The sequence below is a fragment of the Tetrao urogallus genome, assembly GCF_951394365.1.
Source record: "Tetrao urogallus genome assembly, chromosome: 12".
In the NCBI taxonomy this organism is placed as follows: Eukaryota; Metazoa; Chordata; class Aves; order Galliformes; family Phasianidae; genus Tetrao; species Tetrao urogallus.
In genome coordinates this window covers 3,256,941-3,274,116 of record NC_136825.1, presented here as the reverse complement: position 1 = coordinate 3,274,116, position 17,176 = coordinate 3,256,941, and the positions used below count along the sequence as shown (strand labels likewise).

Genomic DNA, 17,176 nt, shown 5'->3' with positions numbered 1-17,176 from the left:
GATGATGAGCATTGTATAAATAACACGGGTGTGTAGCCCTGAAAAAATCCTTCCTAACGCTTGGCTCAAGGTGTTGCAAAGAACATCGCAAACTCAAAGGCAAATAAAATAACAAATGTCTTTGTGCCAACAGAAGCTGTTTAGTTTGCTCTGCATTCAATATTAGGTATTCAGCAAGATACGTAACTGGCAGAGACAAAGCTGAATCTTATCATTAGTCCTATTGAATGAATATTTGTTAATGAATAAGCTTTTGACTTTTGACATTCTCAAAACCTCCACCTCTGCCGTGATGTGCTGGAGCCAGCTGCATTGGCTTGTGCTGCGTTGTTATACATCTCCTGGCAGAGAAAAATAGCGGCGTAACGTATTTTGTTGCTTTGCTTTGTGTGTTATGTTGACATACACGTGTATCCTATTCTTGGGAATGCTTTAGAGCGAGGCTTAGTTCCCTGTGTAAATGTATTTGATGGGTGATACTGGCTCCTCCAGGATCAAGCTGTCTGTCTCATTGAACGTGTCACTTTCACCAGAGTGATTGGCATTTTTAACTCGGTTCATCCGAGACTGCAGGCGTTCATGTTCCTTCCTCAGCTCCGAGTAGGAATGGGAGAAAGTGTGGAATATTGATGTTGCAGGAAAGGACATGATGAGAATGCCACTGAGGATGCTGCTCAGAGCCACCATCTGACCTGGGACGCTCCGTGGCACCATGTCTCCGTACCCCACGGTGGTCATGGAGATGATGGCCCACCAGTAGGAGGCAGGTATGCTCGTGAATTCCAATACCTTGCCGGATTCATTCTCGGCAAGATAAACCAAAGGAGAAAACAGAGTGACAGCCACGCATAGGAAGAGTAGGAGCAGGCCGAATTCTCGTGTGCACCTGCGAACGGTGAGGCCCAAGGTCTGCAGGCCCAAGGAGTGCCGGGCAAGGCGCATGACATACAAGATCCTCAAGGCACGTAAAACACGTAGCACCAACCCAACCTTCTCCAAATAAGTGTTGCTGCTTGGCCTGTCATCCGTTTCACTTGAGTCATCCTCTGCCAAGATGAGGGAGACGTAATAGGGTGAAATAGCCAAGAAATCAATGATGTTTAGGGGCCCTTTGAAGAACTGACACTTGCTCCTTGCTTGAATGAATCGGAGGCAGAACTCCAGAGAAAACCAAGCCACGCAGATGGTCTCTATGACGAAGATGTAATAGCACTTCTGGGAACACTCACCCTGACACACACAAAGAAAGGAGAATTAAATAAAAGAACAGTTTGCAAACCAGCATGTAAAACATTAGAGGAGCAGAAATGTTTATCAATTCAAGTCACCAGTATCAGAAATAACCAAATCCCAGCTAGCAGGTAGCTGTTTTTCAATGGCATATGGGGGTACTAAGCACATGAAATGTCCAGATGAGGAGATGTACTGCGTGCTTGTTTTATTTGCTTCTTCGAAATGAATGAAGCTCTTCTGTGAGCCTGTGAAAGGCTCAACTCTCCCTAAAGTCTGCACACACAGCCGTAAGTTCCAAATCAGTCCAACTTCCAGCTCTCAAAAAACATATATTTGAACTTGACTGATTTATAAGTCTGCACAAAAATTAGTGTGTCTTCAAAAGAAAGATTAATACTTGAATGTCTGCAAACTTGTGGTGCTATTTAATGCGTGGTTTTTTTGCAAAAACCAGTACTCTGGTGCAATTAAAAATGGCTCAGAGTTATTCATTAAGTCATCTGGATCTTTGGCTCAGTTACATCATATACAAATCATGTTTCTTTCTATATGAACAAATATTGTATAGCTCCAATCTGGAAGAAAATAAATGCCCCTCCAGTAGGCAAAATGTGCCTTGAAAACTCCTCTCCCTGTATTAAGACCCCATGCTGTGAGCAGTGCTTTCCCTGGTTTTGTTATCAGAGGAATTGCTTTTTACTTCCTCACAATCACTTCTTTTTTTTTAATTTTCCTGAGCTTAAAAAATGAAATTGCTTTTGGTCTGTTGCAGTGAAATGAGGAGGAAAATGTAAATTAATTCCTGATTATTTTGGTAAACAAGAGAATACAGGAGCAGTTCCTGAAACAATATTATCCATTCTCAGCCACATTTCACAAGCAGTATTGATTACAAGCTCTGCGGGAAACACATACCCCTATTACTAATTAAACTTGTCCCAGTGTTCAGTTACACTCTGCATTACAATGTGATGTTTTTGGAGAGCATCCCTTTGCGTTGAATTACAGCTTGGGAGAGAGCAGCTCTCTTTGTTCAGGAATTGTTTATATCCTGTAGCTCTGGCATTCTCACATGTTACGATCATTGGCTGAGACTCCTCAAAGAAAACTGTGATGCACCCTGTATGTTATTGTTATTATTGTTGTTATTTTACCTGGCTTAGCCTTCAGAACAGCATAGCTTTGTAGCACTCCTGGGGGATTTCCATCTTTCTGCACAGTAGAATGTCAAAATCATAATTTTTCACTTAAAAATAATCTCAGAGACTCAGTCCTGCTACACTTATGTGTGGGTGATGAGGTTGTAGCCCTGTTTGAAGCCATTGCCCTGACAGAGCCTGGAGTGCTGAGCTGTTTGCGTTGTTGCTGACTTGGCTTGATAAGATTGCCTGTGATCAGCAGTTGTGCTATGAGGTGCTCACTTTGGCTCAGCTCTGAGTTGCTCGTACAGTGCAGCCTGCACTCTGCACACACCCACCTCTGGTCACACTACTGAATTATTCATCATTACCATCAAGATTTATTTTACCTTTTGTTAACTGGGCTGAATTTCCACTACATCTGCTACTTATCCACCTTTACACATCTACAGAGACACTGCTTTCAGATCATTGTGTAGCTTTCCCTATTCCTTCCTTCGAAAATGCAAGAAAAAAATTGTTTGCTGGGAATTTTAACTGTTAAGATCTAGGACTAAATCTAGATCTGAACTAAACATGCAGTGTCACAGTGCGGCATGGTAAGAGCTGGTTAGGAGCTTTATTCTCTCCATCCTCAGTTATTTATGTATAGAGAAGGCAATTTGTGCAATCAGCTTCCCAAAGGCATGTTTGTTTTTCAGCAGAACATCCTTCAAAGCAAATTTTTCATGAACATTGATGTGCATTTTATTTTCCTTTTGTGCACAGTTGTGGATGTAAAGGACGGTGAGTTCTCCCCTGTTAGCATGCTTTGTCTTTTTTATATGCTTTGCAAAAGACACTTGAGAAGTATATATGTAGAAGTGTATGATTCAAATCATCTGTTGGTCTCTTTTTCTGCTGAGGAAACCAGGAGTTACAGTACAGTATCACAGTCTCTGACACTGACTAATGCAGTGAATTCTTGGCTTCGTGGTTTTTTGGTTGCTTTTTTGTTTTTTTGGAAGATGGAAGAAGAAAGATATGTTTGCTTCAGAAATGCCTACATGGTATGAAGGCACGCTGCAAAACCAGCCCCGTTTATTTCAGAGGGAACTGATTTATCCATGCAGTACAGTAGTTCTATATGGAAGTAACTCATTCGAGCACTGTAAATAACACAGCTGGGCTATCATCTCCCACCAGCACTATTTCACTCCATTACACAATGTAGCCATACCATTAGTTAGTCAATCTCTATACAACATCTGACACAAACGTTTCATACCTCAGCCTCTCTATTGCCAGAGTCTGGAAAGAGGCTGGAAGACCCAGGGTCTGTAGGATTTGATGAGAACAGGCTCACCGATGTCACACTGGGAGATAAATTTTATCCAGTATGCTTGTATGAGAATACCTGCATTTATTACGTGTTACGTGTGAGATGGTTTATATGGAATATCCCTAACACGAGTCATTTTGAAGATTCTTGATCCTTCTGAATATCCCATTCAGAAGTAGCAAATATTGGGACAGTGAGATGGGGAGATATACTAAATACCAAGGCCAGTTTCTGTTTCTCCAGTATTTTGGATCATTTCAGACCTCAGAGTGCTCTGTGTTCCATTTTATTGTCCAAAAAGCTAGTGGAATAACAGTGATTTCAGCTACCATATTCTTTCCAAAATACTTGTACTTGTGTGTCAGTGGTAGATCTCACGTTTGCAGTTGTTGCCAGCTTCCCTTTGGATGTCAACTCCTTCCAGTGAACTGTCAACTTGCAGGCCAAATATTCTGATCCATGAGGGGTGTTTTGCATAAATGGCCAATAAGGGAGTTCCTGTGGCACAACAGCTTCTATATCTCACCTCTCACTGAACAAAGCAAACATATTTGGGAAATTCTCGTATCAATGACTGCAAAGCAGAACAAGAACATTCCTCTGTTTCTCTAAGCATTAACCAGAGCAGAATTCTGGGCTATTATTTTCTTATCAAATTTATCACCGACTTCTTTCTTCTTCTGTATCATGGTATAGTAGAACTTACAAAAGCTCCGGACTAATGCAGCACTGACCATGAGTGTGAGGGAAAGATGAGCTTTTATTTATAACTGGACACAAATTGTTTTGGGGCAGGATTTTTCAACACAACCTGAGATGCTTTGCACTGTTGTAGCATCAGCCAGCACTGACTGTCACGGACTCTGATGGGAGATCAGTTAGAACAAAGCTAGCAGTCTGAGTATCCAACGCTTCATACATCCTGCAGATTTACTTCTGAGCAATGCAAGAATTTATCAGGATTTATGGAACGTGTCTCCAGCTGAAATTCTACAACGTATGGCATAAATGTAATAAAAAGAGTGCCTGGTATTGATCATTCGTGTGAAAAGAACATTAGGTTCAGCAATGAAGGACACAGTGATTTGTATGTAACAAGCTATATATCGAGCCTGATGGCTGAAATATTGAATGATTTCTTAGATTTATAAACCACCTCAAAGAGGTAAAGTGGCCATTTCAAAGTTCTTTAGCACCCAAGATAATAAGCAATTCATAGTTCCTTTTCATTATTGCTTTCTGCTGTATAAGGTAATGGTTCATTTTTTTGGGCTCTATTATGGACTGGGATGTTTATAATAATACAGTGAAAATGCTCATTTTAGGATGCTTTTACTAAAGCCTCTTTAGATATGAAAGAAAAAAAAAAGGCTGATAATAAAAAGTAAGAATAGCTGTGCTGAGTCTCATCAGCCCAGTGCCCATCCTGACAGCCTGAGAAACAAAAGCTTAAGCAAAATGGATCTCTGTAGAAACAGTGAGAGAAAGCACTATTACTAATAGTGGAGAACATTGGGGTTCCAGAAAGCTTTACTGCAGCCTTCATGCAGTGCCTTCTTTTGATAGGATCAGAGGTTCAGGAATTCAGCACCCTCTGATGCCAGGGTGATGCGTGGCATCTAAATCTCAATTGCACAGGTGACTTTACAGGAGTGAAATTTATTCCCCAACTGTGAATTCAAGTTAAATAAGCTTGAGATATGTGCCACTCACTAGATAAGATAAATAATATAAATTTCCAGCCAATTGCCCTCTTAGTTGACCAGGAAACATTAGTTACAGCATAATGACATCTAGGACAGTAAATAAAACCAGATCTCAAAATTATGCAGCGCTATCATATTTTACAACAGACATAAATCTCATCTTGTGAAAATAATGTCTGTACGTGCACCAATAATGGTAGCAGTGCCCAGACAGAGTGGCATTGCTCCCTTGTGGAATAAATACCTCGTCCATCCACCTTGGTTTTCAGATGCATTGTACTTGGTTGCACTTTATAGACAAGAAAAAAAAGTTATTACTATAAACTCATTTATATATAACTAGATGAGAGCTGTTCTCATGCCCTCAGGACCTGCTCTGCACTGGCCATTTGTGACCCACTTGGTTGCAATCTGAAGCATCTTATAATTAAAATATGCTAGGGAAAACCTGTTCTGAATCATGACCTGATCACCAATTAGTTTCCTACCACTGACGATATACCTCAGTACCTTCTGAAGTGGATGTTTACCCTTTAATCCACTGCAAGGTATTTTTAAATAAATGCTGAAGCAAATACAAAGCAGTGAGAATGTATATTTTGGACATTGCACCTCACCAGTATTGGTTGGAACAGATCCATTCTTTGTAGTCCTCTGTAGAGCACCATGGAAATGAGTGGCGTGATGTAGATTGTGAGGTAATGGCTGCCAGCTTACCAGCAAGCAGTATTTGGTAGGTTTCTGAACAGCAGTGTTGTGCACCCAACTGCTTATGTTGTGGCCGTGGTACCAACTTTCTGCCCTTCCCGTGGATGACTCTCAGTGGAAGTCCATTGGCAGCATTCTGAACCCGTTTTCCATAGTGTGTAATTTGGGATTTCCCACAGCATATAAAAGAGTGCTGCCTGAGATAAAGGCAAACCTGCAGCATTGCTCATGATCTCCCTTCTATGCTTGCCAGTTAATGCAGTTAATGATGATGTTAGTGATTTCATGTGTTTCTTGTCTCACACTGTCCATTTCCTAGTTAAGTGCCCCAAGTTGCACCAGTGCTTGTAGAGCACTTGGCCAATAAGCACTGCTAGGTCAATATATGGATTATTTCAGAATCACGTCATCCCTGCAGAGAGTAATGCTTTCAAAACTTCATATAGGAAATCAACGTCTACATCAGCAATGTGTGCATGTGTTGGTTATCCAGCATACTTCTGAGAAAGGCAAGTAACTTATGAGTTACTTATGAAGCTGGGCTGATGAAAGTCCTTGAGCTGAATTAGGAGTCATGATTGAATCACTGTGTGCAAATGTTGTTCTTTGTGGGATACCTTTATGGAAAGCAGCTGGCTTACCATCATAAAACAAATGAGCAATGGACAGAAAGGGTCTGAACTTCTTCCCAGTTAGATCTACCCTAATGTAGCAGTGATTGCTTCGGAGTGAGGCAGTTTTGGTGTTCAGTCACCCAGAAAACATTAAACAGTCATTCAAAATGGAGCAGGGAAGGAGCTCAGTAAAGCAATATACATGACTCTTCTAATTCAGACTTCTAGTGGAGCCTGAAAGGAGTGTCCTTAGATACTGGTTGGCAGGACCTGGTCCTGATTAGCACTCTGCATTTGAAGGACAAGCTGCCAGAACGTCATCTTTCACACCAGGAATGCCTGGCAGCATTACTGATGCAAGGTCACAATCCACATCTGCTGAACTTAGCCTGGTGTGTCCAAATGTTATTTACCACATTCAGATAAGCCAGTTACCACTCAGATCTTTCTGTCTGATCCACACACCGTATGGCAGACAGTGGCCAGTGTCCATTGAAATGGCAGCAGATGGATCCAGGCTACCAGCCTGCCTTCTGCTGACGTGTGCAGCTGACAGCTACCCAGTGCTTAGCAGAGAGGCTGATCCCAGCCAGACTGACTGCTCCTGGGGCTGCCCACACAGCCCATGCAGAGCAAAACACAGCCCTGGATGTGGAGGATTTAGAAGTAAAGCTTGCAGGAACTTTCCTCTTTAAGCCCAAGGTTGACTTATTTCCTGTGCACAGTGCTGTCTTCCAGCCTTCTGCACTTCTCAAGGTTACAGATGGGCACTGCATCCTGATCTGGATCTTGTCCCCAGAGAATGCCTTCTGTGTGAAAAAAATGCAAGCTAATGTGATAGTGAAAAAGCAAGCTTCAGTTCTTGCTATTGCCTGCCCACGGACTCAGGAGTGGGTCTACAAGTCTGGAGAGTGGTTAAGGTGGAGCAAAACACCTTTGTGTAGCTCTTTGTGCAGCTGAGACACTGAACCATCTCCCAGGTGTTCTTATCCCTCTCTGCAGCATTTTTACCATTTCTTTTGGCAGTAAAGTGATAATTCAGTTAGGAAGTCTTGTACCAGTCTGTGTTCCCTGCCTACCTGGGACCGTGGGATCCAGCTGCAGTGCTGCAGGTACTGCTGAATCACTGCGACCGCATTGCTGCTATTATTTGAATAATTAAACTCCGTGCTGCTGAATCAAATGATGGTCAGGGAGAACTTGAAAAGCCCGTGTGATGGATCACTCCAGTACTGGGATTTATAGTTAGAGACAGATGCAATAAAATCAAAAGGTTTACTGCCTGCTGAGAGAGAGACTGTAACCTGATTTACAGGATGATAAGCTGGTTAAAGGAGTGCTGTGTATTCTGATCACAGAACAATTTTCCACTTACTTTGCTTTATGAGTAAGAAACTTGGACTTATGAAAACAATTACTAAACCTGGTACATTTGAGGAAACTAAACTAATAGTGGGATTATATGAATGTGGACATTACAAGAATGTAGGGAAGGGGAAATCATCTCTATACCCAGCACAGGTTATCTCATCTGGGGAGTAAATGTAACTAAAATAAAATATTTCAATTAACTTTTATGCTTGGGTTCTTTATTCTGCAAACATTGTAAGAATCAATCTGAAGCATTTCAATCTGATTGGTGAGCCCAGACCATTTTATTAGGAGGGAGATGTGGAGGCATTATCTTTTTTTTTTTTTTCTCTAGTAGAAAATTTAGCAGACTTCGTTTTGTAACTGTGAGGAACAGTACAGTCAGAATGACAAGATATCTGTATGGAACTTAGGAGAAAGACTCAATTTCCAGTTTTACTTCTGATGATAGCTTTAGCCCTATTACTATTCCTTCTCGTTTCTTTCCTCACTGCATTGCAAGTTCTTTGCAGCAGTCTGTCTGTCTCTGTACCTGTGTACAGGCACTGAACTTGTTATAAATACTCACGCTAACAGGAGGAGCTGACACTGCAGGAATAAGTACAACATATGCAGTTCACAGCTCTGGTGCTGTGAAATTAATGATTAGATCTGCTCAAACATCTCCAGAACTAAAATACCAGATTCTAATTTGACTGCAGCAGTAAGAGAAACTTCTAAAGAATGTACAAATTTGGGTGGTTGGTTGTTTTTAGTATTTGCTGCGTTACTCCTATGAACTTGGAGGATGCATTGATTTCAGATAGCATGTTCCAATGGCAGAGGTCCTTGGCGGCAGAAGGAAATATCCAGTTCCACAAAGAAGGCATTTATTAAATAGTCATCTGTGCTGAACCTCCCGAGGTGACTTTAGTGGAGAAAGCAAACAGGTTTTTTCCCATTGTAGCTATCGCAAACTTGAAAGCAGGAAAAGGAATTGTGATCCCCAGTGAGAAGCACATGTGCTGCCCCACATTGCATTTGGGTGACAGCCCACTGCAGAGCAGCTGGAGCAGCTGGGTGTCCCCCCAGGATAGCATGCAAGCTGGGAGTCCCATGGCTATTGAGATACAGCCAAAGCTGGATGAAATTAAGGCAAACTAATAATGTCAGATTGTGCCTTCCAAACATTGGACCTTGAACTGGCAGAGCCAGCTTTTAAAAACCACTTACTGAAATGGAGTGTTCAGAGTTTCCAAAGAAAATCATTCTGTGTGGCAGTGATGGTATACTGACACAGGTGTTCAGCAGCATCCACCCCACAGGTGCCCATTGGTTGTGTAGAGCAAGGCTGCAGCAAGGTAAACTTCACTAATGGGGGACTCTATTTTGTCCCAGGTGATATCAAGTCATTTCCATATACTGATAAATTTACAGATAGGCATAGACATGTACTTTTCTGATTTTACACTTCTAAATGAGTATTTTAAGTGTTTCTGAAAGTCAGAACTTTATTAATTTTTTGGCTACAGAGCAAGTCATTCTGGGCCATGCTTTGTGTGATTTATGCCTTGCATTAGAAGATGCATTTGACCATAGAGTTACTGACAAATACTCTTCTTTGCACATATTCTCTGAATAGTGCCCAGCTTTATTAATAGTGCTCTGAACTGCTACTCATTGAAAAAGATATTACTCAGCAAAAATCCTTTTACCCTGGCTAATCAGCTAGAAAATTCTTTTTTGATCAATGCTTAGCCCCTGTTATTTAAAACCTATGCAATTGGTAGCCAGGGGTATCTGTCAAAACACAGCTGTCTCATCCAATTTACCACAGGTGATTGTTTTTACCAGTTGGCCAAATTACACTTTGACAGAGAGTCTTGTCTCTGCAGACTGTGAGCAGTAGCACTGGGTTTGTACACCTCTATGTGACATTCTCCATAAGGATTATTATCTTCTCCAGTCACTCCCAAGTCCTTCAAGTTTTCCTTTAATAAATGCACTGAGGAGATTTAATTTTATTTGCAGGTTATGGGCAGGGCTGGAGCATTTTGCTCTAATGTCTTCACAGTGGATTTAATAGCTTGAACACTGAGGCTCTGTCTCATACGTGTCTATCTTCACACTGAGCACATCTTCACACTGACAAAAATTTGCGTGGTTTAACCAGTTAACTAAAGTTTGTGTTTAACCAAAGTCAGTGTGATTTTTTACAATTACCCCATTTAGCCCAGGTGATAGTAACCCTCATGAAGCAAATATCTTGTCTGGTTTCCTTTGTCTCCCGGGGAAGTCCTTGCCTTTTCTCCTATAAAGCGCTGAAACTCTACTTTTACAGAAAATGTGTTTCTCAACAGTTTCCTCTGGGGTCTGAGCCAGGTAGGTACAGTGATACAGACAGCGATGTCAAACACTGGAAAGCATACAACGGGGCCTCCAGAATAATGGCACAGAATGAAGAACAAATAATAAAATATGGTTCCATTTATTATATATCTGCTCTTTGTTGTTTGCCTGTTTCCCCCCCCCCCCCCCCCTTTTTTTTTTCATGTTTTCTGGATTCTCAGTGTAATCAGTGACTAAAAGCATGTCGTTTAAAATGAATTAGAGTTCTGCATAATCAAATGATCGCAGGAACTGGAACTTCAGAAAATGAATATACTTAGGTCCAAGATAAAATCATGAGGGCTGACAATGCTGGTTGCATCGCATGTCGGTTCTGTTTCATTAGGTTATCTGTGCAGTACAGAAAGCACTTACAAGCTTCTCAAGATCACTTATGGGCAAACACAAAAATTAGTAGTAATGATGTCTGACCCCTCATTTATCACTGGAGAACAGAGGATAGATGTTTTCTTCTCTCTCAGCTGGGGCCATAGGACATCATGTAAGTGTGACCCATTGGGAGCTTCTGCACCAGGAGAAAAGCTGTGGTTGTACCGTGCTGAGGTACAGCTAATGGGGATGTCTGGGGGTTCTTCTTTCTTTTCTTTCACTGACCCTAATTTGCTTATCTTTCCTGAGGAAAAGACCTTGCTGCACCTTTTCTGCTGAGTCATTTCTCCAGAGAAAGCAGATTCCTGCGACTCATTAAAAGAAATCTCCTCCAAAAGAAAATCCCAAGGGTGCTTCAAAGCACAGTCCTGTCTGAGCCCTTCTGTGCTGGTTTTGTTCCATATTTCACAGGTGTAATGATGTTTTTTTTCCCTTTGGATTATCTGTGCTGAGCAGTGCCTACTTCATTTGCACCTCCTGGATCCTGGCTGTACCTCTTGCATGGGACTGACTTTTGGGGAGACTTTAGCCGTGACTCTAATGAGCTCATCTTAATTCCTTCATTGGAAGAGAATTTCAGCTCTCATCCTAAATACAGTATGTGGTTCAGCTCAGCGTTTCTCTCATGCTGCCAGCAATACCTGTTTGGATCAATAACAGTGACAGTTCCTCACTCCCAAGTATGATTTCTTGTCTACCCCCACACTCACATCTGCCTTGATTACTACATTTTGGTGATGCCGTATTTGCTTCCTTACTGAAGACAGTTTGCTTTCCCTTAAGAATGGACACAAATACTTAGATAAAGCTGTGTGGCATCCGTTTCATGGTCAGACTCAGACCTGAGATAGAGCCTCACAGATTTACCCTTGGACTTTTCCCAAACTTTTGGCCTCCTTCGCATCGGGCCGTTCCCTCTGGGCTGGGATTCACATCAGGCACTCACACGATACGGAACTGTTTGCTCTTCTATCTGCTTTTTCTTCCTGTTCCTAATGCCGTTTGAATATTCTGGCAGATGTGCACGGTGTCAGTTCCAGTGCCTCGTTCTTTATTTGACTTTGGGCTGCGCTCTGATCTGTCAGCCAGCCCCCGCCCTGCGCTCCCCATGCGGATGGCTCCATCCCTCCCTCTGGTTGCCAGGGTGATGGGCTTCCCCGGTGCAGATGCTCCTGCCTTGGCTCCTTGCCATCCCTCTCCCAGAGACCGGAGTTCTCACTTCCCCTCGGATGGTGAGGACTCCTGTTTGCTCTCCTGCCTGCCGAGGCAGCTTTTCTTCCTTCTGAACGAGCCCTGGCTTTGCACCTGCTAAAAGAACGAGTGATTTCATGTGCCTGCGTCAGCCTCTGAGTGAAATGGAAGTCACCCTGTATTATTTTTTCCTTTTTCTTTTTCTTTTTTTTTCGTTTGAATCTGATCCTCCTTGTGCTGGAACCCAGCCAGTTCTCATCCTCTTAGTGTGACAGCTGTGATGATTGGAAAAAGGAGCCCCGAGTGGTACAAACGCACCAGAGGTAAAGCCTTTCTTGCTTGTATTTCAGAATGGATACATTCCATTTCCAGTGTTGGTGACATTGGAATACAGATCCTTACAATACCTCTAAGCACCTTTATGCATAGAGGTTTAGTCAAACTTCAGCTCAGAAATGAATAAACCTCAGAATGGGACATCTTTAGATTCAGGGCTGAAATTACACGTTGTTCAGAAACTTTTTTGGAGGAGTTTGACTGTTTCTGTTGCTAGGCAAAAGGGAATCATGGGATTTTTAAATTCAGCCCACAGAACCAAAATTTGAGGTGTTGCATGCCGGCCCCAGGTTGCTGGTGCACGTCCTCATGCTGGAGTCGCTTTCAGAGGTCGGTCAGTGACCAGGTTTGAGTAACAAATCTCCATGCAGATGTGCAGTTTCCCTGGGAGTCACAACTGGGAAGTGGGCTTTTTCATCAGTTAAGCTCTGCGAGTGGTTTGCTTTCCTGTTGCTAAAATGCTGTTCTGAAATCCCAGTAGGAAAATGCTAGGTATTGCAGGCTAAGAATTTGGAGATAGAAAATATTTGGTAGTTCATATTCTGCTTTTCCACAGGGTGTGCGCAGTATGTCTCACATACTCCCCTGTGCTTTCTCTGGCATAATTTTAAATGGTTCAAATAACCAGGCTTTCAATACTGTGCTCTGTGCTTCTGCGGCTCCACGAAGAGGTGCACTGTTCTAATGCCTTAAGTGTAAACTGTGAGATGTTTGCAACTATTTGGATAAATCTATGCCTTGGACCAAGCTCAGCCTTCGTGCTCTGCCCTGCACTTCAAGCACTCTCACTTTACAGCTTGTTTCAGTCCAGTCTGCTTGTTTTTAAAGTAGTGATACGGATGCAGGTCTCTGGGAAGTAAAGTTATCTGTGCTTTATAGAGGGTCCATGGAAAGCAGCAATACTTCAGTGACCAGATACCCTTACAAACCTGAAAATCCTTCCCTTTCTAAAACACAGAGAATTAGCTTTAAAAGCACACAACATGTTACATGGTGCTGAGATCTGAAATAACGTGCTTCTTTTTCATGGCAAGTATTCACAAAAGCTTTTTCTGCAGCGGTTGGAAAACGACAACAAAATCCATCAGGCAACTTCCATTAACAAAGTTAGCACGAAGCACTTCCCAGAGCAGGGCTTGTAATGTTTTTACATCTAACTCTAAGAAGGATGTGCTCTCTTTAAAGTGTTTCCTTGGAAGAAGCACTGGAGCAGGGTATCAGTTTTCTCTGCCAGAAGTAATAGCTGTGGAGAGCTGCGAGAGCACCAGACTTACTGCTGAAAGTTAGTAGTCTTCTTATGCAAATACAGGTTAATCAGTCCTCAGTTTCATTGAAAGACATCACATATCATAACATGTCCTTGCTGTGGCTGTGCTGCCTTGAATTACTGCTTGAGCAATAAAGTAGGCACATATTTTTGTGTGGTGCATACCGTAATGTGCTATAAATGTGAAAATGTCTTTATTCATCAGTGCTGAATACTTTTGGGATGTCTTATCTTGCTGGGCAGCGAGTTTATTTTCTCACCACTTTCAGAAGGACAGTTTGCTAACGAAGTGAAGGATTAATTAAACGGATTAGTCAAAGCTATCTGATAGATTTGGGCGTTACTGCATCTGAAATAACTTTAGATTTTTCCTCCATTTTATAATTGGAATAACAGATCTTTGCAGTGCTGAAATACAACAGTATTATAGAAAAGATCCTTCATGTATGATACAGGCTTGGACAGTTTGCCCTGAATTACTGCAGCTGACCCTACTAAAAGGGTCTATATGTGGTTAGAAGTTCAGCTGGTATTTGATATTAGTGCTACATGTTATAGAAAGTATTTCTTTTGCTGTTATGGACTGATTGCTTATAACCAAAGAGTAAAGTGTGCTGAAAACTCCTCAGTGTGAGTCGGAGAGTCTCAGTGTAACAAGTTTGTAACTTGTGCTAGCAACTGCTTTTTGGGAAGGGAACCCAATGCTATGTGAGAGTTCTGTCCAGAAATACGTTCTTGTAGTTTAGCTCACAGTTAGTAAATTATTTTGTTGAAATTATTGTTAATTGAACATCCTTTTGAAACTGACAGAAGTACTTTCAGCTATTACTGCATTTTCTGTTGTAGAAAATTCCATTTCAGAGCAGTTTCAGACCTCATCACTATGGATTTTCTGTATCTGTTTTGTCTTTTTAAGGATGCATACCTAGCAAAGCAGACACACTTTAAATTCTACAGTCAGATCAGTTAAAGAGGACTTACTTACCCTGTCTTCTTCAGCTCTTAAATCTGGCATTGTGCTAACGCAAAGGCTTACAGCTGTGGTGGCCACAAAGAGGATGGACAGACAAGCAAAGACTTTGCCTGGGAGTCCCGACTGAGGATTTTCTACCATATCTCTGAGTCTGTTCATAAACTGCCCAAATTTGGTCTTCTCATCCAGGACACATGCAGCTTCTTTGCTCCTCCGGAGCTCCTCTTCTTTCCGTACCTCAGCCAGCTCCTGCAGTTTCTGAAATAATTTTCGAAAGCAGCAGTTCTCCAGGTTGGATTCCTCAATCCCCCAGTATCTCAGCTCCTCCTGGAAAGACAAGGCACACATGTCTCTTAAGAGCATCAGCTTCCCTGCTGCTAGAAAGCTGACAATCATCCCAAAAGCATTGGGGTTCCTGTCAAAGAAGAACTCACGGGTGTCTTCATCGTAATCATCACACAGCTGAATAATTTCTTCGTAGCTGCTGCAAAACTTAAGTTTGCTCAGTCTGGTCAGGGGAAATTCATCTAAAGTGCTCCAGGGTAGCAGGTATTTGATGCCTCCAACATTTATCATAATTTCTGTCTTTAGATCGACTGCAGAGGCTTGATCAGGGCGGCAAATCCTCCTGGCTCTTTGGTAATGGACCCCTTTGACAGAAGGAGTTTCAACGGAGACAGGAAAGAAATGGCTCAAGGAATTACAAGAAGCGTAGCTAATGTTACTATAGTCTTGGTCGCTGCCTCCAGAGAGAATAGGCATCTCTAAGAGTTCTCACTGGGACATCCGAAATGGCATCAGACCGGGGTTATCTGCCAGCCAAAAGATGCGTGAGGAAGGAGAAAACATAGTAGAGGTTACTGCAAGAGAAAGGGTGCTTCGGGTACTTCCCTAAACCACCAGTTTAATGAGTGTTTGTAAGTAAAAGTCACCCCTGTGCCTCCTCCTGAAATCTGCAGCCTGTGAATGCGATTTGCTTTGCAGCCTCATTGGTTGTCTGGCAACACACAGGCACAGAGGAGAGCTAAAGCCTCGTTCATAATTATCGCAAAGGGTCGGACGCCTGCAAATCCAAACCAGAGCAGATCAGCCTCTGCTCTAAAATATCTCGGTCGTTGCTGGATTGTTCATTTTCCAGCAGTTGTCTCATGGCTCTCTAATTTCTGTAAACCCTTGAATACACACTAACTTAACTAAGCTGCTTAACAGTTACTAGAGTGGTCAATTACCTGCCATCAGCTGGATGCAAAGTTATTAATTGCTTTAACTCGAATGCTCAGATTCTAATTCCTGTTTTCTTCACTGCTCGCCTGTTTTGCCTGCCTCGCAGAGCCATGGCAAGGATTAACTAGTACATGTTTGTTCAATGCTCTAAGAGTAAACTGCTTTCTAAATGACAAGTATTCTTATCAGCTCGATCTCACGTCACTGCAAATTACTGAGAAAATACAGGGAACATTCACCCATCCTGTAGAAAACTTTGTTACAAGGACAGAAAGAAAACTACCAGCTCAGAGAGTAAAGCAATTGAAAGACACCCCCCTTCCCTTCCTTCTCTCAGGAACAAATCCCTGTTTTTGTTCATATTCTCCAAAGATTCACTGGAATTCATTACTCCAAGGCAGCAAACTACAAAAATCATAAGGAAACTTCCCCCAAGTTACTTACCACCGTGCCTCGGGCTGCAGCCCGCTGCCTGGCTTCCCCTCAGGTGAAGTATGCATGCTGCAAACTGGTCAGCTGAGTTACGATCCAGCAGAAAGACCTGGGGATGTTTAATGGTATTGATTACAAAAAAAAAAAAAAAATAGAATTGCTGTAGCACTCTGGAGATCCAAGTCTCTTTCCTCTCTTATGTCCTCTAGAAGGGGAAAATATTCATACGTGTTCATATATTATATGTTGTACTGATAGATCCTTTGCTCAAGAGTCAGTGTCCTGAGTGGCAGCTCCTCTTCCTGGGTTCATGGGGCTTTCTGGTGAAATGTGGTGAGCGAGAACTGCAGGATCCTACCCCTTCTGTCCCTCCTGTTTCCCTTGGGACTGTCGGTGTGGTCCTGGAAGAGGAGGGAGAGGGAAGGGGGAAGGGCTTAGCAATAATCTCTCCAGCATCCCTCTGTCTGTTCAGCAGGCAGCAGGCAGCAACTGAGTAGGAACATGGAGACAGTCTCTGACTAATCAGGTTTGCTAATAAGTAAATTCTGATGAACCTACTTAATAAAACAATTTTAATCCCTATTAACTTCTGCCATTGTTGTGGTCATCTTGGCAACACCAGTCAAATTCCTCAGGAGCAGTTTCAATGTGCTATATTCCTCTTGAGACTGGGATTTGCTCTTAAACGTTATTAGAGGGAATTGTTATGCCCACGGATGCTGGGCCTCTGCACGTCACTGGCTGCCAGGAAAGTGCTTTCCTTCTATAAAGGAAAGGTTCTCTATCTTGCAGAGAACAGGTGCTGAGCACTCTGCAAATCTTCATTGCTTTTCCAACAACCAGGAACTTTCTTCTCTCTCCTGTATGGATGAAAGGGAACAGCACATAACATGTTTCTCACCTT

At 42.3% G+C, this 17,176-nt stretch overlaps 1 protein-coding gene across 1 annotated transcript; it reads right to left on the bottom strand.

Moving 5' to 3' along the window:
• Positions 1 to 444: 444 nt before the first annotated feature.
• On the bottom strand, positions 445 to 15,378 carry KCNG4 (potassium voltage-gated channel modifier subfamily G member 4; the record flags this gene model as incomplete). The annotated part of the gene is made up of 2 exons (XM_079541424.1): positions 445 to 1,230; positions 14,629 to 15,378. 2 exons carry the CDS (start codon positions 15,376 to 15,378, stop codon positions 445 to 447), a joined length of 1,536 nt encoding a protein of 511 aa, XP_079397550.1.
• Positions 15,379 to 17,176: the final 1,798 nt, after the last annotated feature.